A 27,064-nucleotide genomic window follows, 5' to 3' on the forward strand; every position below is an offset into this window, starting at 1 on the left:
AAACACCTCCTGTGTTTAATTTTGAGAACAGTTTATATGCTTCATGCTTCCTACTTTGGGATATCAAAGACAGAAATTTTAAGAGTGGTGATAAATGTGCTTGTATGCATCTAATCGATGTCACGTAATGAGAAATCTGGCATTTCATTAAACGTGGAACACTATAGATTTTCTATATTTTGCTTTAGAAAAATTAGATGTGGTGAAATTGTTTTGCGGTGCAGACTCTTGGGCAATGATATGCCACATCTGGTGTTTATTTCACTGGAAGTCAAGAGCTAACCCTTAACACATTGCCTTATGTGAGACAGAAAGGGAGAGAAAGAGCTCCTCCCAGGTCCTTCGAGACAGTCCTGCCCCTGTCTGAAGCGTAGCGTTCATAGCTGTGTCTCGTGCAAGGACAACACAAAAGGAAGTCAGCAGTACTTAGTGGATGCAATTGTAAAGTTGGACTCATCACAATGTTTTAACCTCCTCCTAGTGGCCTTTCACTCACACACACACACACACACACACACACACACACACACACACACACACACACATTTTACTCTACCAAATTTGACCGAAGCAGAGTGTGATCGGAGCTAAATTTAAGAGTCTGTAATGATGGCACCTCCTAATCTTTCTCTTGTTTGTAAATCTTCTAATGCCAGAACCCAGGTTCTTTGATAGTCATCTTCCAGCCCTATCATTAGATTTCCTGTCAGTCCCAGTTCCTTGTGTTCTTTGGGGTAGTAAAGAAAGCTCCAGTGTGGTCTAGTCGGCCTGTCCACAGGAAGAGCTGCAGTTGACAAATCTCCTGGAATTGAAAGGGGTCTTTTGAACACGCTTACGTGTACTGATGAGTGGCCCCCACACCAAAAAAAGTCTTTAGAAATTAAACGCAGACATCAAAGGTTCCTAAGGGAGAGAGGGAAATGAGCTGACACCAAGGGCTCAAGTAGAAAGAAAATGTTTTGAACATGATGATCGCAATTTATGTACAAATGTGCTTGACACAATGGATGGATGTATGGATTGTGATAAGAACTCTAAGAGTCCCAGTAAAATGATTTTGAAAAATGAATAAAAGGCAGACTTGGAACACACTTAAAATATTTCAATGGCTACAAAGGAGCTACTTACCCACAAATTATTTGTTAAGAACACCTACATGACTACCAATTGCAGAACAAGATTTTATTTTTTATGAACAGCTTGTTAATATTTTTTGTTAACGTATTTCTCAGCTTACTTGACATGGACTTTTTTTTCGAGCCTCCAACATTCCAGGTGACAGCCAGAGACATCTACCTGCTGCTCCACCCGGGGACTTGTTTGGAGCATAAATACCTCCAAAAACATAGGTAGTTTCTCCTTAGAGGATAATGCATGGGAGCGGAAGAAGCTACACTAGGCCTAAAAAAGGAACTTGGCTGGGTCTTAGAAATATAAAATGCTAAAAGGCCTTGCCAAATTCCCTTTGAAAACATTCACGTATTCACATACAGATGCATGTTCCAAGTTATATTACATTTATTATAAACTATATAAAGGTTAGCATAGCAATCCCCCATGGACCCACTGTCAGGGAGTTATGAAAAAAGCATAAGCCTCTTATATTTTCCCTTCAGATTACACTCCTTGTTTTATCTTCCTCCTTCCTCCAGAGAAAATCACATATAACATTTTCACATATCATATCCAAGAATTTTTGATCCTCTCAAGTGCTACCTTGATATCTTTAAGTTCCACAGAACCTGGAGGCCAGGCCACGCGTTGCTCTGTTCTCACCACATGTGCCTGTCCGTCTGTCCGTCAGCAGGAAGGGCTCCCTTCCTCCCTTCCCCACCAGGTCCTTCAGGAAACTTCTGGGCTCTAACATTCCACATCTTACCTCTGTCCCCTCACGCCATCACTCGGGAGTGACAACTTCTTCCTGCTACGTGACTAAAGTGTTCCTCTTTTGCCCCTTTGCCGATTGAACCAAATTCTCATATTAAATGAAAAAGAATATGGATTCAGTTTTCTGATAACGTGGATAAAGCATTATTCATTTATGCAAATTGATGGACAGAGTGGGTACAGCCAGGCCTGCTGCACTGAAATCTTGGGCAGTCTGATGATGTACTGACACACAGATAGAGAAACCTAAATTGTGTTGCTGGTGTGACCCTGGCATGTTGTTCTGGTCTCTTCCCAGCCTGTCAGTGAAATGGCAGCATATCCATCGCGAAGCATCGTCTACCCTGACAAGTTCTTCACCCAGTGAGGGCTGCCGAAATCATGCACTTTGGCTGAATCACTGCGAGAACACGTGCATCATGGCAGCTTACTCACCTGAAAGCACCTGCTATGGATGCTTATGTGAAGACTCAATCATAAGCTGAAACAAGAAACACGACTATTTTCTGACTCAGCGCCATTATTTTCAACAATGCTTGAACCTGGACCTGCTTTTCTGGTTTGGCCTATCTCATTATGCATTTAGGTCTTCTGCATTTTCAGGTCTATTATTATTATGTATCCTCACAAATAAAAGGAGCTCTGGTGGTGCAGTAGTGATGCGTTGGTCTGTAAGCCTCAAGGTCCACAGTTCAAATCACCAAGGGAGAAAGGTGTGTTTTCTATTCCAGTAAAGACTTGTAGCTTTGGAAACTCAAAGGGGGCAGTTCTACCCTGCCCTGTAGCCTTATGAATCAGAATTGAGTTGTATTTGTTTTGATTCTAGGTCAGACAAGCCCTGTGCTGGATGTTGATGATGAATGAGATAAAAGTTCTGTTTCTTAAGGGTCTCAATCTAGAAGACAAAATACAGTATCACTATCATCATCATACCACTCATAATCAAATATTGAATAGTTACCAGGAGCCTGACACGATGTTTGGCATTCGCAAGCATCTCATTTAATCTACTTTAATAAAAGTCAGAGAATATGATAGTTATATGGTCAATAATAATGTCCAGGAAGAAGGGCCCAGCAGATGGACAGATTAATTGAATCTTGGAAGACAACAGAGAAGTCACAAATCAGTTGGGTATGTTCATCTTGGCATTGGAGGAGGTCATGTATTTGCAAACAGAGTTCAAGATGGCAGAGTGGTGAAGGAAGGAGAAGAACAGCAGACACTGGCTAACATGTAGGATAGAGAGATGGGCAGGGACCCTATCACTGATGTACTCAGGGCTAGACTCTGCACAGACACTCACTGACAAGTTTTAAAGAGTTGGGTTGCACGATGGACCAAACACTTAAAAAATATATTTGTTGGCTTGGAGGGTGGAGTGAAAGGGAAATCCTAACATGAAGTGGCCAGTCATAAGGGGACAATTGTCATAACCCCCTCAGGGGTGGTGGCAAGCAGGTCAATGCAGCTGGAGTGAAATGAAAAGGGGAAACGTAGTGAGAGTTGATTGATGTCAGGAAGCTGGCTTGTAGTGGGCCTTGTAGACACTGCAAGAAAGCGTTGGTGTTTTACTCTAAAGTAGGCAGGATATCAGTGAGAGGTTTCAAACACAGTTGTGACTAGGGTAGTCATGTATTTTAATCAGATCACTCTGGATGATGTGCTGAATAAAGTCTAAGTAGTGCAACAATCAGGTAGGAGGCCACGATGGTGACAGCCTTGACCACATCTAGGCCAGAGATGCGGATTACCTTCGCCACAGTAGCAGTTACGTGGTTAAAGACCAACTGATGCCACCTTCTAATGCCACAAAGAGTTACAGTCTCAGAAACTCACCAGGGCAGTTCTACCCTCACCCTCCTATGAGTGGGATTCGACTTGCTGGCTGAGTTTTGTTTTGTTTTGTTTTGTTTTGAGAATGAGAGAGACAGTGGAACTCCCAGGGGTATTTGACAAAACTAAAGAACATACAAGTCAGGAACTGAGCTTCTAGGAAAAGGGGTGGTTGAGAGGGCAAAGTCAGGAGTTCAATCTTATTCCTCTTGGTTTTGAGTAAGTTATTTTTGAGCACAGGAGTCAGGCTTTCAGGGGAAGGGTAGGGCTTGAGATGTATATCTGAGTCACTCGTGTGTTGCTGTTACTTAAGACCAGGAAATGGACGACGTCACCTAGAAACTGAATGTAGGTTTTCAAGTATGGAGTTTACCAATATGATACACAGGCCAAGGTGACCCACCCCTGCAGGGTAAGCCTGTCAGGGATACTAGGAAGGAGCAAGGACTAAGTGCCTATGAAAACAAAAGCAAATATAAATAAAAGTCTGAAGCTGAGAATGAGGAAAGAGGAAACCTGGGAGGTTCTAAGAAAACAGTACTTCAAAGAGGAAGTTGAAGCTGTGTCAGAAAGAAGGAGAAAGAATCGCTGAAGCAAGGCCCAGTGCTAGTTCCCGGGGGGAGAATGGCCTTGGGGAGTAAAATGAGGCCGGGCAGTGCTGGCAGTTCGGCTGAGGCCTTGTGGGAGCTTGTGTGGAAGTTTTCTATCCAGTTGGATAAACAGGTGGAGGCTTCTGTAGAAAGATTTGAGAGAGATATAATATTCATTAGTTTGTAGAAGGCAGTTGAAGATATAAAATAGGAAAGGTTCTGTTATGAGTTGGGACCAGGGAGAGGAGCTTTGGTCGAACAATGATCAAAGAGCAATTATCAGAAAAGGTGCCTATTTATCAAAGCGCAATAAGAATTCAGAGAATAGCAGCGAGGACCGGCAAGGTGAGCGGCATGAACCAGAATGTGGAATTTTGTGAGGAATCATGCTAGGATCACAGACGAAATCATCATGTTAATTAAAATATAATAAGGATGTGTGGTGCAATGGTTTGCTTTTGTGTGGCCTTTGTGAAAGCCATGGTCTTACCCCACTAACTGATTGTAGAAAGACACAGTCACTAGACCAAAAAGAATCTGCTAACATTCAACCATTGCAGGAGGTTAAAAACGGATAGTATTGAAGGGAGAAGTCCAAGCTGCACTGAAGGCCATGGCATACAATAAGGCTCCAGAAATGGACAGAATGCCGACTGAGATGCTTCATCAAACAGGGCCAGCCCCGGAGGTGCTTACTCATCTATGCCAAGAAATTTGGAAGAGAGTTATCTGGATCAAAGGGGTAGGGGGGAGCGGGGGAGAGGTGCGGAGGGAAGGGGACACTGATGGCAATGAATGGCACATAACCACACACCCGCATCCAGGGGGAAGAGCAACAGAAACCAGAGGGGAAGAGAGACAGCAGTCGGTGTGATATTTGAAAATAATTAACAATCTATGATCTATCAAGGGGCCAGGAGAGTTGGAGGGCTGGGGGAGGGAGGGAGGGGAAAAAAGCGGAGGTGATCCCAAGGGCCCAATGGAAAGTAAATGTCTAGAATAGAACGATGGAATATATGTATGCCTATGTCGGATACAATTGATGTATGGATTGTAACAAGAGTTGTAAGAACCCCCAATAAAATGATTTAAAAAAAGAAAGAAAGAAAGGTGGTCCAACAGAATGTAGAAGCTGTTGAAAAATACCATGAATACTCCAAGCAAGTAAATTTTTTCTGAAGATAATTAAAAATGATTACAGTAGTACATGAGCAAAGAACTTGCAGAAATTTAAGCCAAGACAGCTTTAGAAGAGGATGTGGAATAAAGGCTATTGCATAGATCGTCGCTGGAAACAGAGAATTCCAGAACGGCATTTCCCTGTGCTGCATGGACTGTAGAAGAACAATTGACTCCCTGGATTGCAGTGAATGATAGATAACATCCAGAAGAATGGAATTACTGACACTAAATTGTGCTCCTGCGGAACCTATATGTAGATCAAGATACAATGATTCAAACAGAATAAAAGAACACTATCTGTGTACCTTAGTGTTGTATCCTTTCACAACGCGTATTCTATCTGGATGTCAAGCAAGTATTCCGAGTAGCTGGGTTTAACGAAACCTGTAACATCAGAATTGGAGGGAGACTCATTGAGAAGCTGTGGTCCATAGAGGACACACCTTGCTTGCTGAAAGAGAAAAGGACTTGAAACATTTATTGATAAAGATGCAAGCTTACAGCCTTCATTATGGGTTACACCTCAGGGAAAAGACAACAAAAACCCTCACAAATGGACCAACAGAGAAAAGATTGATATTGCTAAGGATATAATTTTATGTGAATCCATAAGCCGCAACTCATGGAAGCAACAGTCAAGAAATCAAATGACTTATTGATTAGGCAGATCTTCTACAAAAGACCCCCTTAAAGTGCTAAAAAAAAGCAAAGATGTTACTTTGAAATCTAAGGTGCATCTGACCCAAGCCATGGTATTTCCAATGGCCTCATATGTGTGTGAAATCTTGATGATGAATAAGAAAGACAGAAGAATGGATGCCTTTGAATTATGATTTGAATAAAGAGTGTCAAATATACCACAGACTGAAAATATACCGCAGATTGACAGGAGAACACATAAACTTGCCTTGGGATAAGAACAGGTAGTGTGTTCCTTAGAAGGAAGACCGGTAAGCCATCATCTCAGACCTTAGCCATGTGATCATGCTTGGTAAATAGAGAGGGTTAGCAAAAGAGAAGACTCCTAGATATATCGACCCAGTGCTTCAACATAGATCGAAACATAGCAGTAACTGTGAGGCTGGCACACCATTGGGCAGAGTCTTGCTTTGTTGTACATGGGGTCATTATGGGTCGGCGGGGTTGACTCAATGGCACCTACCAACAATAACATGCAAACAAGGTTGGGGCCCACCAGGAGACTGGACAACTTAATTAAAATGCAAATGAAGTTTGTGGTACACTTGGGGAGGTGGGATCCTCCTACAAATAAGGTGTGTGGACCCTAACAAGGGGCTTGGTCAACTTTGCCAACCTGCTAGGCTTAAAATGAATCCGCTCAGAGGGCAAAATGGGGGACCTCACTATTATCTAGAAGAGATCAGAGCAAAACATGTCCTTTGGTTTGGATCCACATTCCCTGTGCCGAGGACCTTCTTGACACTGGACCAGACAGAATGAGAGCACGCTATAACACTGGAGATGGTGTGAGACAGGGAGAAACAGCGGCACACTCAGGGGGACTGATGTGAGACCAAGTGCTGAGCCCACAGTGTGATGTGCTTACAGTGAGCGAGCTGACTCATGGAACGAGAGACTTGAGTGCCTTTGGGCTGAGAGTGCTGTCCCAGGGGACTTACTGGCAGAGCTAAAGAGTTTCGTAACACTTACCCAAGCAGGAATGAAGCTGGCTGGACCTACGGCCTTAAGAGCCAAGACCAGAGAGAGGCCTGTCTGGGGGAATGGCTAAGAAAAGCTGTCCTGAGTGGTTCCTGGTTCTGAATTGTAATTCTTTGCCTTCTTAAAAAGCTCCATAACTGTGAGTATTGTCTGGGAGTTCTGTGTAGTAATTGCAACAAATTATTGAACCCAACAGAGGAAGAGAGTGCTGCGGGAGGGCGGGCTAGTGCCAGAGTTAGTAAATGGGCATGTATGACATCCCCTTCATGGGAATCAGCCTAGAGGGTGGCTCTTACTTCTCCTTCTCATTTGTGAAGTTATAGGAGGTCAATCTCCTTTTACATAGTGGCTTTAGCTGAGAACACAAAGGTAAAATGAGACAAAATACAATCCTCTTATCTAGGGAAAAGGCCTTATTTGTTTGCCTTTATTTGACAAAAAAACATGGGAAATATTATAATAAAGTAATGTTAAGAAAACATACATGATTTATAGCACTGATTGAAGATTGGAGTAGAAAGAAAACAGTAGACTGATGAAAAACCTGTCCAAGTGACTCCTGACTACCATCAGCACCCTACGATGGAAATGGAGAGGAGTTAGAATGAATGTTAAGTGGCCATCTAGCAGGAAAGCAACAAAGGCCACATGGAAGAAACACACTAACCCTTGTGATCACGAGGTGTCCATGTGCGCAGGATCAGGTTTCAGCCATCAGAAGACCCAAAAAACCATTTTGATGCAAATGAGGGGGGATGCCCTCATGTCCAGAAGGACAGCCAGGATGGACATTGGTAGACAACTGGATATCTCCTCACAGAAGGGTCACAAGGAAGGGACGAGTCAACCGGGGTAGAGTATAGCACTGAGGACACACAACATTCCTTCCTCCCCCACATTATCATGACCCAAGTTCTATCTTACAAATCTGGCTAGACCAGTGCATGTACACTGGTACAGATAAGAGTTCTCTAAACACAGAATCCAGGACAGATAAACCCCTCAGGAACAATAACAAGAGTAAGGATACCATGAGGGTATGGAGAAGGTTGGGGGTGGGGGTGGGGAGAGAAGGGGGAGAAAGGGGAAACCAATTTCAATGATTGACAAGCCCACCTCCTCCAACCAGGAGGCTGAACAATAGAAATGTGGGTGAAGGAAGTCAGTGGATAGTATAAATTATGAAAATAATTTATAATTTATCAAGGATTCATGAGGGTGGGAGGGTAGGGAGAGAGGAGAAAAAAGAGGAGCTGATACCAAGGGCTCAAGTAGAAAGAAAATGATGATGGCAACAAAAGTACAAATGTGCTTGAGACAATAGATGGGTGTACGGATTGTGATAAGAGTTGTACGAGCCCCCAATAAAATGATTATTTCTGGCTACTCAGCTTACAAAAAAAAAAAAGAAAAGTAAAAGAAAATATTTTGGAACTGATGATGGCAACATGTGGACAAATGTGCTTGACACAATTGATGTATGGATTGTAATAAGAGATGTAAGAGCTCCAAATAAAATGATTTATTAAAAATTTAGAAAAGAAAAGGAATAAATGTTAAAAATAGAGACATGAGGAGGACTGAATAATTCCTAGAGATTTTATTCCAGGGCCGCCTTTAAGACTTTCCATCCATATTTAAAATCAGAATATATGCATTCATTTTCAACAGCTCTATTGCCATATAATTCATTAGCATACAATTCAGTAGTTCAATCACATCAACAAGGGTTGTCCAATCATCATCACCATCACTTTAGGACATGTTCTCCATTCTTGTACTCATGGTCATTATCTCCACATTCCCCCAACCTCCCCTGTCACACCCCTCAGGAACCCACTTACATTAACCCAGCTCCTGTCTCTGTAGATTTGCCTATGCTGGATTTCACATACCGAAACACATTTTTTTAAAAAGAAGAAGAATGAAAAAGAGAAGGACATCTAAAAACTTCAATGGAAAAGAAAGAAGAACTATTTTAAAATAGAACAAATATAAGTGGATAATAAGGAAGATCAAATGATAGGGTGCTAAATTTAAACCTAAGTGCATCTGCAACAATCTAGTTTCCAAGGTATAGAATATATTTATTTCAATGTAAAACTTCAGACTCTTCATTCCACAATAGCTCCAAGTGGTCAATTTTCAGACTCTAAAGTTCATCATTCCACAATAACTCCAAGTGGTTGTGTCATTCAAGTAACTTTGCATCTGTAATCCTCCTTGATTTAAAATATATTTATGGAACAGACAATGGCATTCCTCATCACACAGTAAGTAAATATTTGATTCTAGTTTCTATTGATTCACCACAATACAAACTTAGTTCATTTCCTGGAATTAAGAACTGGGAGAATGAAGGGGAATTTCCATGGGTTTGTTTTTGACCTCCTCTATCCAGACAGTTTGGGAGCCTGGTGTCACAGCGGTTACACAAGTTGGACTGCCAACCTAAAGGTCACCAGTTTGAAAGCACTAGCCACTCTGTGGGGAAGGGCTGGATTTCTCTTCCAGTAGAGAGCTACAATACTGGAAACCCACAGGGGCAGTTCTACCCTATCCTACAGAGTCACTATGAGTTATTATCGACTTGATGGCAGTGAGTTTGGGTTTTTTAGTTTATTCAGAAAATGAGGTGAACCACGATAACAGTTAACATTTCAACTTGACACGCGAGAGCAGTTTTCTTCATCTCATCACAAAGCAATCTACTTCTTTTACAGAGTTGCTATTTGGTCCACAGACACCTTTTGAGAAATGACTTCTCATTGGATCTTTCATTTCAGGCATAAAGCCTCATAAAAACACCTTGTCTCTTGGAGAAGAACTATATGTTAGGATGGTGGGATTTGAGAGTCTTCAAATTATAAGAGAAAACAACAACAACAAACAATACAATCTCCAAATGTAACAGTTGCCCTAGATCAATTGAGGATTAGAAAGAAGTGACCCTGTACTAGTGACTCCAATTTACTGCCCCCTACCATCAAGTTGATTCCGACTCAAAGAACCCTTATAAAGTGTTTAGGCAGCCTCATCTTCTCCCCCAGGGGCAGTTGAGAGGTTTACACTGCTGGCTTTGCAGTTAGATCCCAAAGCTTATCCCAGGCACCGCCAGGGACTCCAGAATCATTTAAATCACAGATGTAAACTTGAAAAAAAGGTTTAATATTGTAAATCAATCCACACTCGAACAAACAGGTTTAAGGGAAATCTAGGCCAAGAAATTAGGTTTAAAATTCAGAAGACACTTAAAGAGTTTAGCGTTCTATAAAATTCTACAGGTAAGAATTCTACAGCTGAGAATTGTCCTGTCTTTTATAGAATGATGCATATAAATATAAAGAAAATATTTAGAACATTCCTTCTATGATGTGAAATTTTGACATATGGAATAGAATTCAGAGCTACTATTTTAAATTATGTGACAGATAGAAAATAAATAGGATTTTGGGAATGGTCAATCCTGAAATAGATTCACATATCATGTAGTGAATCCGTCATTTAGCATCCATTCCTCAGTCTTATGCTCCCACCACATGAGAGACTGTGCTGAGAGAGGGTCAGCAGTGTTCACATCCCTGGGGTGCACCCTAGGAAATGACTGAACATGGATGATCTTGAAAGAACCCATAGAGATTTCTTTTGATGTAAGCATTTATAAAGGTAAGACACAGATTTAAATGTTAGTATAAGATCTAAATAAAAGGGCAAACAGTGAAGGACATTCAACAGCACAGCAAATTTACCCTGAAAATCTAGGAATGTTACTTAGGATTGGGATGGGCTAGAGAAGATGAAGAGCAAGCATACTGCAGGGAGAAACGCAGCAGTCATTTGATGGAGTGGTATGGGTAGTATCCAGAAGGCAAGAAATTATTTGGTATCACTGGAATAATGAGTTAATAAAGGCAAGTTGTGGAAAAGAATCTGGAGTAGTATATTTAGTCCAGGTTCTAGAACTTGAACACAGTGAGCATTTCAATCTATCGTACATTATATTCATGATTTTTGCATTAATGATACACAGTTATCAGTTTGCCTAGTATTCTTTTAAGATTGATTGACATCTTTTATATTGCTTCACCCTAAATGGTCGTATCCGTGGATTTGTTAAAGCAGCTATAAACGTTTCTATTGATGTTGGCAGCTAATCTTTCCTAAAATAAAATGTATATCTTGCAAAATATACAACTTGCTTACCACTTTTGGAGAATGTACCAAACATGGTAAACTGGTGTTTTAAAAACACTGCTTGCTTTGGGGTGCAAGTAGGCATTCGGAATGGGAGGAGTCCAAGTGGTATACTTATGACTTGGGAAGCTAACTGTAAGATCAGCAATTTGAAACCATATCTGGAGGAAAATGACGAGGCTTTTTGTTCTGGTCAAGATTTACAGTCTCGGAAAATCACAGGATGCACTTCCCTCTGTTCTAGAGGGTCATTAGGAGTAGGAATAGACTGGCCAGCAGTGAGTTTTTAATTGAGGTGTACTGTAGGGAGAACTCACCTACTGGCTATGTGGGGAATGAGGGAGGTAGGGAAATACATTAGAAAGCTGACAGCAGTTTAGCATAGTAACTTAGAATAAAAAGTGTTATCTAAAACAAAAGAAAAAAAGCTTAATGATGGGTTGGGCATAGGAGCAGAGGGAGACTTAAGATGCTAGAGACCCAGGTTACCTGTCTGTCCTTAATATCTTGAGAATGTTTAGCTCTTTCAATGGTACAAGGAAATAATCTCCTGAACATGAGCTTTCAGGTCGTGTATCATAAGTGGTTAGGGAAGAAGTTTTCACTAAAATAAGCAAACCAGAAACCAAACCAAGCACACAAACTACAGATTTATAACACTGAAGAAACTGCGTGACTCTGGAGCTTGGATGCATGACACTGGGCACCTAAACGTCACAATATCAGGCAGTTTCCCGAGAGTCCCAGAGACTCAGCCTAATGGCCATTCACCATCAGCAACCATGTCATTATCTATTTACTTGTAAGCAATCAGCCAAAGTTCCACTTTTCTCAAAAGATTAGGCAATCTCCTCAAGAGGACTAGTACACATGTGTTTGGCTGATATTCTCTAATTAGGTGAAAATTTCCCAGTGACTATTCACCATCAGCGACCTTGTCATTATCTATCTGCTTGGAAGCAGTCAGCTGAAGTTTCAATCGTTCAAAAGTTTAGGCAATGTAGGACCAGTAAACATGGTTTTTGCTGAAAATTGAGAGTCCCTAATTATGAACAAGGGAATCTAATCTTGAATACCCTTTCTTTTGTTGTTTGTGAACTCTTTCATAACTTGGACTTTATTTTTTTACAGTCTATATTCTGTGTTTGCAGCACTTACATTTATGATATTGCATACATTAACAAATTTACTGTTTATGAATATTCTAATATTGGCGTTATTGTTGAAAATACCGATTTAAGAGTAAAAATCTACTTTATTAAACGGAGGGTGAGTTCAACGTCAGAGCATTTGTACTGAGGTGAACTCACACGGTTGACTTATTAATTGACTTGGAGAGTTGCATAGACTTTGGAACAAGGTCAAAACCAAAACTATTCATTTCCGTCAACTCATCTGTACTTCTGGTTGTCAATTTTCTTGCATAACCTCCTTTCTGAATGTTGCGTTATGGGAAAATATAAATAGTAGGTAGCTGGCAGTACTTCCGCGTCAATGTGTTTCCAGTGATGCAAAAGATAAGAGTTGGAATTTGTTTCTTAACCGATCGCTAAGTTTCAACTATGATTAGACCACATTTTCTAAACTATGGGTCCCTTTTTGCCCTCTGGAGTGTTGTCTTGAGTGCTAGTGCTCTGGACACTTTCATTGCGGCAGTTTATGAGCATGCTGTTATCTTGCCAAACAGAACAGAAACACCGGTCTCGAAAGAAGATGCTTTGCTCCTAATGAACAAGAACCTAGATGTCTTGGAGAACGCAGTACATCTGGCAGCTAAGCAGGTAATGCCTCTTTATGTACTGACTCCGCGATTGGAACTTGGAGTGTCTTAGGAACTTATGAGTACTCCTTTTACACCCATTTGCATGGAGCAGGGCGCACAGATCATTGTGACTCCAGAAGATGGCATTTATGGCTGGGTTTTCACCAGGGAGACCATTTACCCCTACCTGGAGGATATACCAGACCCGGAAGTGAATTGGATCCCCTGCAGAGACTCCCAAAGGTATGCATTGCATTTTGATGTTGGGATAAAAATTATGACGTAAAAATACCAAGTGCAAATCATAAACCCTGGCACTTAATCTGGGTAATAAGTAATTAAGCTAGTTTATATCATTGGACCTAGACTCATCCAATGAAGGGGTCTTTTATAGCCACTCAGGCATGACTCCTGTTGGGGAACTGTCTTGAGGTGATGATGCTTATAAAAATGGTATCCATATACATCATTTTGATAATGTACTTGTCTAATTGGGTTTTTAAGTGTCCAGGATCTGTGTTTCCAAACAGCAGCATGTTGCTTCATCCTTATACATGGCACTTCCTTTTTAAAAATAGTGAAAAGATGAATGAGACTTCTTTTCATAGGAAAAATTGCAATTTTCAATGTAGAGAAATGGAAATTATACCCCACTTGATGTTCTTTCTGATACCACTCTCTGCCACATCCCAGCTGAGTGAGCCATGATAGCTAAATGGCTGACATCTCTATTTCGTTTGTCTGTAAGATGCTAAAAATATCTTCTCCTCCTCCTCCCCCTCCTCCTCTCCCTCTTCCTCCTCCTCCTCCCCCTCCCCCTCCTCCTTTGAAGGAGAAGTAAAACATGTCACATTGCATTAACATTCATGGGACTATATACTATAGTGTTCCCTCTAAGGTTAGTTGTCATGATGAGTTTGTTTGTTTGTTTGTTTAACAGAAGAAACTAGATCTGGCTTGCTTTTTGTTGTTTGGTCTATTGAGAGACTTGGTAACTATTATAAGCGATAGATTAAGCATATATTTTTAAAAGAAAATCTGTCTAATACAGTAAGTACAATTTACAAAAATAGATTTTAAGTGCATTTTTTACTTGAAAAATAGTGCATTTGTCCTATTTTGTGAGTAAAAATAAGGCATTAAAAGTAATTTAATTTCATAATTTGAAATTCAATGATTTTGAACTACATCTATTTCACAAAACAGGGCCATTTAATTTTTTTTCCTTTCTGTTTGAAGTGGATTGGGAAGTTAAGACCAGCATTAAGACGTGAGAGCTCCCAATGTGCATCCAGCCACCCCTGGGCTTTCACCTTTAGACAGCCTTTAAACGTTGCGCTGGCTGCGTTTCCTGGAACCATGTAACCGTGACTCTCTGCCACTGGAGGATTTCCCCAGATAATGACATACAAGGAAGTTCCCAGAACAGGATGATTCACTATTTGCCGTATCCAAAAAGCTTATACTGACAAGGCAGGTTATAGGCTTGGGCTAAAGCACTGCCTTTCCTGGGGGAAGGAGTCCACAAGCCTGCTAAGTAGATGCCTTAAGAAAGTTGCATGTTGGAGTTAGGTGATAGAAGAAATTTAAACACTATTGAGGTTTTCACATGCTGATTTCAGCAAGCTTTCAGCTCTGTGCTGCCAAAAGGGAGGATTTGAATATCTAATATTGTTTTAATATTGGTAAAGAAATGCACAATTTCTTGTCTAGTAATATTCATCCACTAAAGGCTATATGACCATGCACGTGCTGACATACTGTTTGGAATACTGATGTGTCCCTGATTTCCCTCATGAGGAAATACTAAACGACTTGAATTCTTTGGCCAAGAAAATAAAACAAAGTACATGATAGATTTATTTTAAGTTTCACAAATACAAATGAACAACAAAAATAAATACAAATAAGTAGTCTAAAATGGTAGGGCATAAAATTTTCCTTTCTTTTAAAACACTAGCTCAACATCAGTTGCAGAGAAGCAGAAAACCGTTGCGTGAACTCGAATGGCCTCTAAGATCAATAAAGCCATCAGTGTTCAGGATTGTCTTCCTGTAATTATAAAATCCACAGTAGACTAATTATTTATTGACTTACTAGGACCTAGGACCTGAATTTGGGGCAGTAGGCACATTATATTATTCAATAGGTACTATTTTCCTTTTTAGCATGAGTAAAGGGTGGACTTTCTACCGCCATAAAGAGTTACAGTGTTTATGACAACTGCCCACAGGGGCAGTTCTACCCTTACAGGCCACTGTCAGTCGGAATCAACTCGATGTTAGTGAGTTTGGTTTTTGAAGGAAGGTTTCATAATTGAAAATAAGCATGACTCAAATTAAAAGACTTGGTAATTAACATGAATAGACTTCAAACAGGTGCCTCACCTTGCCATTGAGTCGATTCCAAATAATAGTGAACTTATACTTCAAGGTAGAACTGTTCCTGTGGGTTTTGAGATGGCAACTTTTATTTTAACATCATTTTATTGGGGGCTCGTACAACTCTTATCACAATCCATCCATCCATCCATTGTGTCAAGCACATTTGTACATTTGTTGTCATCATCATTCTCAAAACATTTGCTTTCTACTTGAGCCCTTGGTATCAGCTCCTGAATTCTCCCCCTTTCTCCCCCTCATGAACCCTTGATAATTTATAAATTATTATTATTTTGTCATATCTTACACTGTCCAATGTCTCCCTTCACTCACTTTTATGTTGAGACTGCAACTTTTTAGGGCCGTAGAAAGCCTCATCTTTTACTGCAGAGGGGCTGGTGGTTTTGAAATGCTGACCTTCTGGTTAGCAGCCCAACAAGTAACCATATGCCACCAGGGATCCTCCTAGCTCTTCCTGGTAGTTGGTGTAAATAGTTCACCACTAGATGAATGGTTGGCAGCTTGAACTCACCTAGAGATGCCTTGGACAAATGACCCGCTCATCTTCTTCTGAAAATTTACAGCCTTGAAAGCTCTGTGTACTGTCATGAGTCAGAACTGACTCAATAGGAACTAACCACAACAGATTCCAAACAAGACCATATGAGTAACATGTGGGGCACTTTTTAAGCAGAGATTAAACAGAAGTTTCCAGGGACAAATTAATCTATTTCTTTCACTGAGTGTTTTGGTTGCCATCTTCTTTAGAAGACTAAGAACATTTATAAATTTCACATACATTTATATGTAAATTCATTTTTACATATAAATTTCCCCTCACTAAAACTATATGTATATAAATTTATATATATATAGCCATCAAAATGTTCATGGAAAAATGAAATTAAAATATAATTGAATTTTCCCATGAACTTTTAGAAGCCTCCACATGTTTACTTGAAGTAAATGGCTCACCCAGTTTGGAGGCTGGGGAGTCTCAAATCTGTGGGTCAGCTGTCAGCCTGGGGTGTCTCTTGACTCACATGGTTACAGGCCCTGAAAAACCCAAATCTGCAGGTAAGATGGCAGACTACCGGCTTCCATACCAAGAACCAGAGGTCCGAGGACCATGATTCAGATGCATGATCCAGACAGACAGACTGAGAAAGAGCTTTGCCAGAACATCCATTTATAGTCAACCCTTGGATTACAAATGAATTCCACTTCTAAATTTGTCTTTAAATTGAATCTGTATGTAAAAGAGCGCACTTAGGTACTATTTATATCTAATGTCAGTGAACTAAACGCATGCCTCTCTTATTATATTATATGTAAAGAAAACATTAAAGAAGCACTTCCAGGTACTTTAAAGCATTATTAGTATAGTAATACCCAAATTTACTGTTGTTAGCTCTATTCTAACCCCAAAGAATAGAGCAGAACTGATCCACAGTGTTTCTGAGGCTGTGAAAATTTACAGAAACACATTGCCTTTCTCCTTTTAGAAGTAGGCTCAACCCACCCACCTTGTAGTTAGAAAACTAATGCTTCATCCACACCATCACTCTTTGGGTCGGGTCTGAACTAGACAGCCCCGTTTGGACTAGCTGAAGCAGGTCAGGGTCCTGTACGGTGCTTCCCTGCACATCCCAAATGTCAGCAGTAGCTGGCGCCAGAGAAGATAACCAGTGAAACCAGATGTTACTGGCTCAGAGAAAGCTGCAGGGAGTCAACCAGCAATTCTGGTTTCCACGCCCCATATGCTAATTGCCCTGCATTCCTCACCACACTTTAAAAAGCCCTTGCCCCCAGCTGCTGAGCATGACTTCCCTGACCTCCCCCACCTAATAAAGCTATTTCTGTTTCTGCTCTCCCTTGCCCTGTCATGTCCATCTTCCTCCCTGTTCCTCAGTTTCCCCTTTACAATCACCAGGACCAACAGCAGCAATAATAGTAATGACTTGATGCATCAAATATACTCTGAATTTTCAATATAATAGGCTTTATGGGGGCGTGGTCCTTAACTACAATTGTATGGATGTTGCACCTTTGTTATTCAGGGACTGCCTCTATATTGATGCAGGCCACATCCCCAAAGAAATTCTTCTTACACCCGATTTCAAAATAGAGGATAACAGCTTAATACTGAGAGCCATGGCCTAGCCAAATTGACACATATATTCATCATCACAGTTGCTCAAAAAATTTTTTTGCACCCCATTACTTCTCTTGGTCTTTGTTCTACTCTGTGTAGTACATTCACATTTATATCTTTCAAATTAAGGCCTTTCTGAAGCCAGCTAAGACCCTGGCTATTTGATCACTTCTCTCCTTTCTTATTCCTGGGATAAACATTGCTCTTGTGCAAGGCTTTGACATTGGTTTGTAAAGCAACTTGGTAGTCTTTCTTTTAGGCCTTCTCCTGAAGATGCCCGAAGGCAGAACGGAAGCTGTCAGGTTACAGAAGTGCTGGCCCTGACATATTCTCAATGGCCTCCTGCACTTGTTTTCTTTAGAAGATGAACAACATGGGTCTGGCTACTTACTGTTCTTTCTGTTTCGGCTGCCCCACGCTTCAGCAAGTGTGGAAGAACGGCCTTGGACTAGAGCAGCATTCCTCTGCATTAGAGGCTCCTTGAAATTGCAAGCCCTTCCTGGGAGCACTGTGTGAGAGAGAGGGTTGGTTTTCCTGCTCCTCTTCTTTCTTTTCCTCCATTTCTTCTGATCTCTTCTTGAGCTATAATCCGGAGCCTGGAGCATTACTAAGACTGTATTGATGAAAACTATATTGAAAACGAGCTTCTAAAAATGTTTTCTGCTTTTTTTTGCTGTTGTTAATCATTTTATTGGGAGCTCTTACAGCTATTATAACAATCCATAATTCAATTAGATCAAGCATAATTTTACAATTGCTGTCACCATCTTTGATATCAGCTCTTCCTTATCCCCTCCCTCCCTCATCCGACACCCCAGGAACCCTAGTATTATGTATTATTATTTTGTCATATCTTACACTAGCCAATGCATCCATTCACCTACATTTCTGTTATTCATTCCCCTCCAGTGGGGTTATCCAGTCATCATTGCTATCCCCTTCTCCACTTCTTTTCCTGTACCCTCCGGGAATCCTTATTCCCATCACTATTTATGAAGTGTTGATCTATCTTGGATTCCACGCATCGAATGATCTTAGTTATACCAATGAACATATACAGGTCTAACAAGATCAATGAGGTAAAACAAAGACAATAATAATAAGGGGAAGAAATATTAAAGAACTAGAGGATAGTTACGTGTTCTACCAGTGCTATACTGCACCCTGGATATATCATCCTTTCCATGTGGCCCTCTGTAAAGGGACTGTCCAATTGTTTTACAGGTGGGTTTGTGGTCTCCACTTAGTCTATGCTCCTTCAAGACAATTTGATTGTTTTTGAATTTCTGATACCTATTCCCATTGATCTCTCACGATCACACAGGCTGATGTGCTTCTTATATTTGGACTTTGTTGCTTCCCTGCTATATGGCCACTTGTTTAACTTCAAGCCTTTAAGACCCCAGATACTATATATCTATATTTATACCTATATATATATAATTTTTACTTACTTGTTCTTTCCTCTTTTTCTTTCCTCCTGTCCCACTATCAAGAATTATCAGTAATTCTTCACGGCTACATTTCAAGTGATCTGACATGACCAGGAATGTTATACCCGCCCCCCCAACAGTCAATTTTAGATCCCTTGCTATTCCCCTGTCCCTGTCGTTATTGGCTCATGGCTCCCCTCCCCCAACTCTTCCTCACTCATGCCCCGTACCCCCAGAACAATCAGTCCTGTAGCATTTCCTTGGGATTGCTTACCGTGCCTATCTTATATAGATAGACACCAGAAGAAAAAGGAAAAGAGAGAGGAGAGAGAGAAGGAGAGACCATACAAATAGTTCCAAGACTGTTGTCCTGACCCAGAATAGATGAGTATCTCTCTGTTAATTAGCCAACAGTCCCTGTTATAATTTCTGCTTATTCTTAACCTAGATTGACAAGGTAATTGATAACAAGCAAATAAAGTATCACTTTGGTAATTCAGATTCACTCAAACATAGTAAGTATAAAACATTATCTATTGGATTAGGTTTGGCTACACCCCAGTGCAAGAAAGGCTCAGCTGTCTAGCCAAGAACAACTCCATCTACATTGTGGCAAACATTGGGGACAAGAAGCCTTGCAGTGCCAATGACCCTCAGTGCCCTGCTGATGGACGTTACCAGTACAACACTAATGTGGTGTTTGATTCCGAGGGTAAACTGGTGGCACGCTACCACAAGGTGAGAACTACTTTGCCTAACTAAACTGATTTGACTTCTTTGGTTTGTTTATGGTTTTTGTTTGTTTATGTTGAATGTTGGGAAGAGAACTGTAAGGGCAGAATGTCTCAATTATTACAGTCTAATTGAAAAAGTAGTGTTTTTCAAACAGCCCCATGTAAGGATGCTGAGGGCAGAATATTAGGCCGGATGATGGATGTGGTAACAGCCTCAAAAGATTCTAATATGCTCTGGCGAAGAAGAAGTGCTCTGCTTCATGCTTGATTTAATTGCAGGGTTAGGTTTTTTGTTTCTTTTTCTCCTGGCCCAATTAGTTGGTATTTTATACTGAGCTAAACTACCATTTGATTCAGGTAGGATTTTTTTGATGGCTATACTATAAATCCTCAATGAAAACTGGCTTAAATAAAAATGGGGATTTCCTTGCCTATGAAACTACAACAATATAGAAGGGGCCTTCAAAACGTTCATGGACTAATGGAATGACAAGATAATAAAAAATATTCACACATGTTTAGAAGCCCCTTTGTGTCTAACATAAGAAAGTAGACTCTGTAGTTTTAGGAGCAGCATGCCCCAGAAGCTCAAAAGGAGGCATCAGTTTCTCGAACCCCTTTAGTCCTGGTCACAGCTGTCTCTCATGCCTGCATCCTTTGGGAAGCCAAATTCCTGCAATTATACGAAGCTCACATGCCTATAGCAACAAGATCCAGAGATAGAATATACTTCTCCCTCAAAGGGGACCGTTCAAAGCCTCATCACTTCTTGATTGCAATTAGGTCCCCTGTCTTCTCTGAGCCCATCACCATGTGGATGCTGAGGAGAAAGGTCACAGTAAGGGACAGGGCAGGAAAAGGACAGAGGATGTTGCTACAACACAAAAATAATACCCCTTCCCCCCACCAACAAAGCAAACTTGCTGCCATCAAGGGAATGCTGACTCATAGTGACCCCTGTGAGATTCCAAGGCTGTAACTGTCTACGGGAATAGGAAGCCCGGTCTTTCTCCTGCAGAACTGCTGGTAGCTTCCATTGCGGACCAATGCAGACCTCAGCCCAGTGCATCACCAGCACACTACACATGCGGGCAAATCACCGGAACAAGAAAGTTTTGTGGTTAACATCACAGTTAGGAAACTCATATAGAAAGCAGAAGATTCAATATGATTTATAAACATTTGTGTCTGACAGTGTTAAATATGCACATCAACATTCAGAGAGAAAGAGAGAAAAATGATTTTACCAGTGTTGATTGCATCTAATTGCCAGTTTTCTTACTAATTTTCCTTTTTGTTCACAGTACAACCTTTTTGCACCTGAAATTCAGTTTGATTTCCCTAAGGATTCAGAATTGGTGGCCTTTGAGACTCCTTTTGGGAAGTTTGGTCTTTTCACTTGCTTTGACATTTTTTCTCATGATCCGGCTGTGGTTGTGGTGGATGACCTTAAAGTGGACAGCGTCCTCTACCCTGTGGCCTGGTACAACACTCTACCCCTCCTCTCAGCAGCTCCTTTCCACTCGGCCTGGGCCAGAGCCATGAGAGTTAACCTTCTGGCTGCAAACACTCATAACACCAGTATGCATATGACAGGTACCTCACATGGGTCATGACCATCGTGTCTGGGACTCTCTGGGGATATTTTAACTGATGTTCAAGGCAGGCTTTTCTTTAAGGATTTTACTATATCATGAAATGAATAAGAAGACAGATTTCTATACCAACATTAGTGAAAGGATGATAACTTCGTAAATGAAGAAAAAGGCAATTATTATTTCCATTTTTCAGGAAGGCAAATTAGAGTTAGAGAGGTCGAATCACACAAACAATCAAAATTAGGAATTTTCTAGGTAGCATCAGTTTTATTAATAATAGTGGGGAATTATTTTTGCTGCTTCAGGGATGATGGCATTTTAGACCTACCTATTTAAATTTTGTCTGTCTCTTATAGTTTCCACATTCAAAGTAACATAGATGAAGGTCTCCCCTCTTATTGGCTTTGCTGTTTATTTATCCAGATGAGGAAACTCAAGCACAAATAAGTCAGCAGAGCACTGTGGGGTGGTGTGTGTGTATGTGTATTTTTCATTTTCTTGCCAAGTTGGCAAAAACTAAAGGATACGGTATTTTCAGTTGGAAATGATGTTGGTGTTGCTGATATTGTATGCAATTCAGCCCATTCTAATTCAGAGACCTTAGTGGAAGACCAAGTGGAACCCTGTCATGGGGTTTCCAAGACTGTAAGCTATATAGGTTTTTCCCTGATGAGGCTGCGGGAGCAAACAGCAAGGTCACTGGTTCAAAACAACCAGCCACTCTATGAAAAAAAGATGAGGCTATCTGCTCCTATAAATATTTAGTCTTAGAAACCCTATATAAGGTAGCTCTAAGTTGAAATCTATTTGATTGCAGTGGGTTTGGTTTGGTTTCGGGGGTCTTTGCAGAAGCAGATTTTTTAGCTTCCCTGGGGAGTGACTGTTGGGTTTGAACTGTATCCGTTAGAAGCTGAGGACATAAATACTTGGATCCTAGGGCTTCCTTAAGTTGTATAATTCAAGTGATAAATTTATCATGGATGCTGTGTGAAAGATGTGTGGGTCAAAAGGAAGTGTATTCCCCTGTAACAGCTATCTTTTTAACTATCTTGAAAATGGTCATAATTTAAGATTTTTAATTTTTCATGGGAGAAAAATCTCTCGTGTGGGACCTTGACCATGATTGAGACCATTGGTTATGTTTCTTTGCCTTGTCTGCAGGGAGTGGGATCTATGCCCCGGAAGCAGTCAGGGTGTTCCACTATGACATGGAGACGGAGAGTGGGCAGCTGCTGCTAGCAGAATTGAGTGCCCGGCCTCGCCTTGAACCCACCTTCCCTGCCTCTATTGACTGGAGTGCTTATGCCCAGCATGTCAAGCTGTCCTCTTCTGAACAGTCGACTTTTCCTGGAATGATTTATTTTGACGAGTTCACTTTCACGGAGCTTAAGGAAGACACAGGAAATTACACCGTCTGCCAGAAAGACCTGTGCTGCCACTTAACCTACAGGATGTCTGAGAAGCGAATGGACGAAGCGTATGCACTTGGCGTGTTTGATGGACTACACACAGTAGAAGGCCAATATTACTTGCAGGTAGACAGGTTTGCATATCAAGGTCTTAGAACACCTTGGGCGTTCCTGAGTGGTGTAAATGGTTAAGCTGTGGACTGACGAAAACAAAACAAAATCCCCAGTCCCACTGCTGTCTAGTAGATTCTGACTTGCTGTGACCCAGGACAGAGAGGAACTGCTCTACAGGGTTTCTACGGCTGACACCTTCATGGAAGTAGGCTGCTACATCTTTCTCTCTTGGAGCCTACCTTTCCAGGCTCCCTAAGCTCGGGACTACTAGAAGGTGGCATCTGACCCATCCCTAGAGATGGGTCAGAATGAAGACCTGGTGACCTGCTTTTAAAGGCTGGAGCCTGGAAAGACCCAGGGAGCAGTTCTGCTTTGCACACATGGAGCCCGGACGAGCTAGAATTGATTTGACAGAAACAACAGCAACAACAACAACAAAACAATTTTATTAATAGGATTGTTTTGTTTGTCTCCCCCCCCATCCTTTGCATTCCTTTAAAAATTATGCTGGGTTCAGTGAATCTTACAAATGGAAACAGCCAAAATTATGTACAGTACACTCTAATTTTAAAAATCATATTATAGTCCATCTGGCTTCATTAAAATAAAAGTGCCAATCCTGACAAACTACACTGATTTCAGGACTCACTAGTAGACTGTGAACTGGAATTTGAAAATCACCGCTTAAGAAGCAACTTCCTGAATATTCTTCTTTCTTTTGAAACTGGGTTACTGACCTGAGAACATTTCTATATATTTCTTGTTCTAGTGATTTTTACCACCTCTCTTTTGTTCTATTATATAGATATGCACATTGCTGAAGTGCCAAACCACTGATCTCAAAACTTGTGGGGAGCCAGTGGGGTCTGCCTTTACCAAGTTTGAAGAATTCTCCCTCAGCGGCACCTTTGGAACGAGTTATGTTTTCCCCCAGGTGGTTCTAAGTGGGAGCCAACTTGCCTCTGAGCGACATTATGAGGTAGGAGGTTTTCAGGATGAGAAAGTTCTTTGAACAGAAGGGGTAGCCGGGCACATGGAAATCTTTGAAGTAGTGACAGTCTGACAGTACTGTGGCTCACAGTTTACACAAGACTTTGAAGACATGGAAAACTATGATATGTGACATAAGTTGTAGTTCTAGATTGTTGTCAGCCTGTAATAGATCATTTAAAGCTTGTTTTTCTACTTACCGTATATACTCGTGAATAAGCCAAGTTTTTGAAAAACTGGGGTTCGGCTTATACACAGATCAGTGGTACCCCAGCAAGGTGTAACATCTCACAGGTGATTGCCGTTCCTCCACTGTTCATTCAAAGCCCCGCTGACACTGCAGGGCTTTGCATGTTTGTTTACTCACATCTAACCAATCAGAGCCGTCCTATGACGTGGATGGCTCCAATTCGCAGAAGCATCTGTAGTGATTCACTTACGCCAGCTGCTGAACTGGTAAGGATGTTTCTGTGGCAGCGCTCCGTCTCTCCCCTCTAGTCTCTGTGTTAATTCACATCCTGCATTTACCACCCTAGGCTTATACTCGAGTCCATCAGTTTTTCTGGTTTCCCAGGTAATAATTAGGTACCTCGGCTTATTCTCGAGTCAGCTTATATTCGAGTATATACAGTAATTTGATATTGCCACCCAATGGCAATTAATGTTCTCTTCATTTTCATGGTGCAGAGGGCCCCAGATGAAATGCCTTGAATAATGTTTCTACTACCAATGCTTGATGGGAATGTTATTTTGAGAACTTGTTACACTGATGATAATATATTTATTATCATTATATATATTATATATATTATCCTTAAAGAGTTCTGTTGGTGCAGAGGTTCAGAGTTTCACTGATTACTGACAGGAGCCCACCAATTGCTCTGAGGGAAAGAGATATGACAGTCAGTGTCTGGAAGTCCTCAGCATTGGGCATCCTGTGGAGCAGTTTCACTTTGCTCTATGGGGTCACTACCAAGACCCAGGATCACTATGAGTTGGAATGGACTCAATGGCAGTGAGTTTTAGGGTCACTGTGTGCTGAAATCAAGTTGGCAACAAGTTTCCTGAAGTGTTTTACTGACTTAAAGAACAACGCTTTAAAAATCATGATCCTAATTTGACTTTCACCATGTCACACCTAGAGTTATTTGCGACATTTTTCTTCCAATGTCCTTACATTAGTTTTTGATGGGTGCCTTAACGCATTCCTGCAATGAGGGACACCTTACTACAAATCAGCTTGAGGAACAGGCATCAGGGGAGTTGGGGGTCAGAAAGCTTGGTCCCTTAAACTCCCCTTGTCTTCACATTTCTTGGAAAGTCTCCAAGCTGCTCATGTGTGTTAAACCCCAGCCACAACACCTAGCACTTCTAAAACTATTCCCACCTTTGACCCCTTTGTCCCCAGGAAACTGGCAACAAGGGCGAGCACTGGCTGAAGCATCTAGGATTCATTACCTATTTGATTCTGATTTAATTGTTTGGTTGTTGCCCATCCAGAAACCTTTTACAATTGTCAAATGTTCATACCCCTACACTCAGTTCATACCAAATGTTCATACCCCTACACTCAGTCCATACCCCTACTCTATGTGAGAGTCCGCCCAATAACTTCCTTTTACCCTGACTACATCTGCAAAGACTTTATATTCTTTTTAAAAATCATTTTATTGGGGCCTCTTACTGCTCTCATTACAACCCATATATATAGCCATTGTGTCTACCACATTTACACATATGCTGCCATATTTTCAAAACAAAAGATCTTATTTTCAAATAAAGTCACAGTCACAGATATGAGAGTTAGGACTTCACCATATCTTCCTAGGGGGGCATGGTTTAGTCATAACTGTCCCTCGGCTAGGAAGACTAGAGCATGGATCTGTATATTCTGACACCAAATCCCTTTTTTTTTTTAATGATTCTAGAGCCCTGGTGGCATACTGGTTATGCTTTGGGGGTATTAACTGCAAGACCAGCAGTTAGAAATGACTAGCCACTTTGGGAGAGAAAGATGAGGCTTTCCATTCTGGTATTCCACTCCTGGAGGGTCACAGTCTCAGAAACCCACTGAGGCAGTTCTTCCCTGCCCTACAGGTCACTAGGAGTTGGAGTCGACTGGTAGCAATGAGTCTCAGAGCTCTGATAGTGTGGTGGGTTCTGAGTTGGGTTGTTAAACGCAAGGTTAGCAGGTCAAAATTCCTAGCTGCTCTAGGGGGGAAAGATGATGCTTCTTCCCTAACTATTTAGCTACTAGAAACCCATCAGGGCCGCTCTATTCTGTACTATTAGCTGTGAGTTGGAATCCACTGGATGGGTGTGAATCTTTGTTTTCTACTCCTTGTAAAATGCTGGGGCTGCGGAAAGCGCTCTGCACTGAAAGTCAAGCACTACATTGGGTTAACTCTTTGTTTTCTTTGATTAGATTTCAAGAGATGGCCGTCTGAGGAGCCGAAGTGGAGCCTCTTTGCCTGTTCTTGTTTTGGCTCTGTATGGAAGAGTGTTTGAGAAGGACCCTCCCCGCTTAGGACAAGGGCCTGGGAAGTTACAATGATCTCCTTTACAAGTGCCTTGTCAGAATTAACCTGGCACAGACGGAGAAATAAAAGAGAGCCCTTAACAAAACGGCTTATTCAGATCAGATGTCATAGATTTATTAAAGCACAGATACAAGATTTAAAAATCAATGGATATGAGTGTAATTTTATATTTCACACATTTAGTGTAACAGAAATGATGGGAATTGCATAACTCTTCAATATATGCGTGCTTAAGTTCACATACAGTGCAAAGTATATTTATATGGATGGAGACATAGAACACCGCTCTATTTTGTGCCAATGTGACATTTTGAGTGCATTTTGGTAAATCTTGAATATGCAAAGATTTTTTCCCCATTTAATCAAAATAAAGGGAGTTGTCTAAGAAAAGAGAATCTTTTGAAGTAATCATAAATAACCTTTTATCTAAATACAATTGTCCCATTATCTATCATAACTTTTTAACTCTTGTGGCTTATTCATACAGAAATTAGACACCTCTGATGTGGATAAGACAGAAAGTAAGGCCCTTCCTCAGATTTGTTATCGCTTGCAATTATTCTTTTTTTTTTCCTGCAC

At 41.0% G+C, this 27,064-nt stretch overlaps 1 protein-coding gene across 2 annotated transcripts; it reads left to right on the top strand.

Moving 5' to 3' along the window:
* The first annotated feature begins 7,206 nt into the window (after positions 1 to 7,206).
* LOC142452695 (vascular non-inflammatory molecule 3-like) lies at positions 7,207 to 26,612 on the top strand. 2 transcript variants are annotated; one of them, XM_075553917.1, is made up of 8 exons: positions 7,207 to 7,314; positions 13,057 to 13,150; positions 13,244 to 13,374; positions 19,646 to 19,838; positions 21,139 to 21,430; positions 22,594 to 22,967; positions 23,761 to 23,934; positions 26,371 to 26,612. In XM_075553917.1, the coding sequence occupies exons 2-8, from the start codon at positions 13,097 to 13,099 to the stop codon at positions 26,497 to 26,499; spliced, it is 1,347 nt and encodes a 448-aa protein (XP_075410032.1). In that variant the 5' UTR covers positions 7,207 to 7,314; positions 13,057 to 13,096; the 3' UTR covers positions 26,500 to 26,612. The 2 variants fall into 2 exon arrangements, with proteins under 2 accessions (XP_075410032.1, XP_075410031.1); XM_075553916.1 differs by lacking the exon at positions 7,207 to 7,314 and having other exon boundaries at positions 12,924 to 13,150.
* Positions 26,613 to 27,064: the final 452 nt, after the last annotated feature.

The sequence above is a fragment of the Tenrec ecaudatus genome, chromosome 7 (genome assembly GCF_050624435.1).
Source record: "Tenrec ecaudatus isolate mTenEca1 chromosome 7, mTenEca1.hap1, whole genome shotgun sequence".
Lineage (NCBI taxonomy): Eukaryota > Metazoa > Chordata > Mammalia > Afrosoricida > Tenrecidae > Tenrec > Tenrec ecaudatus.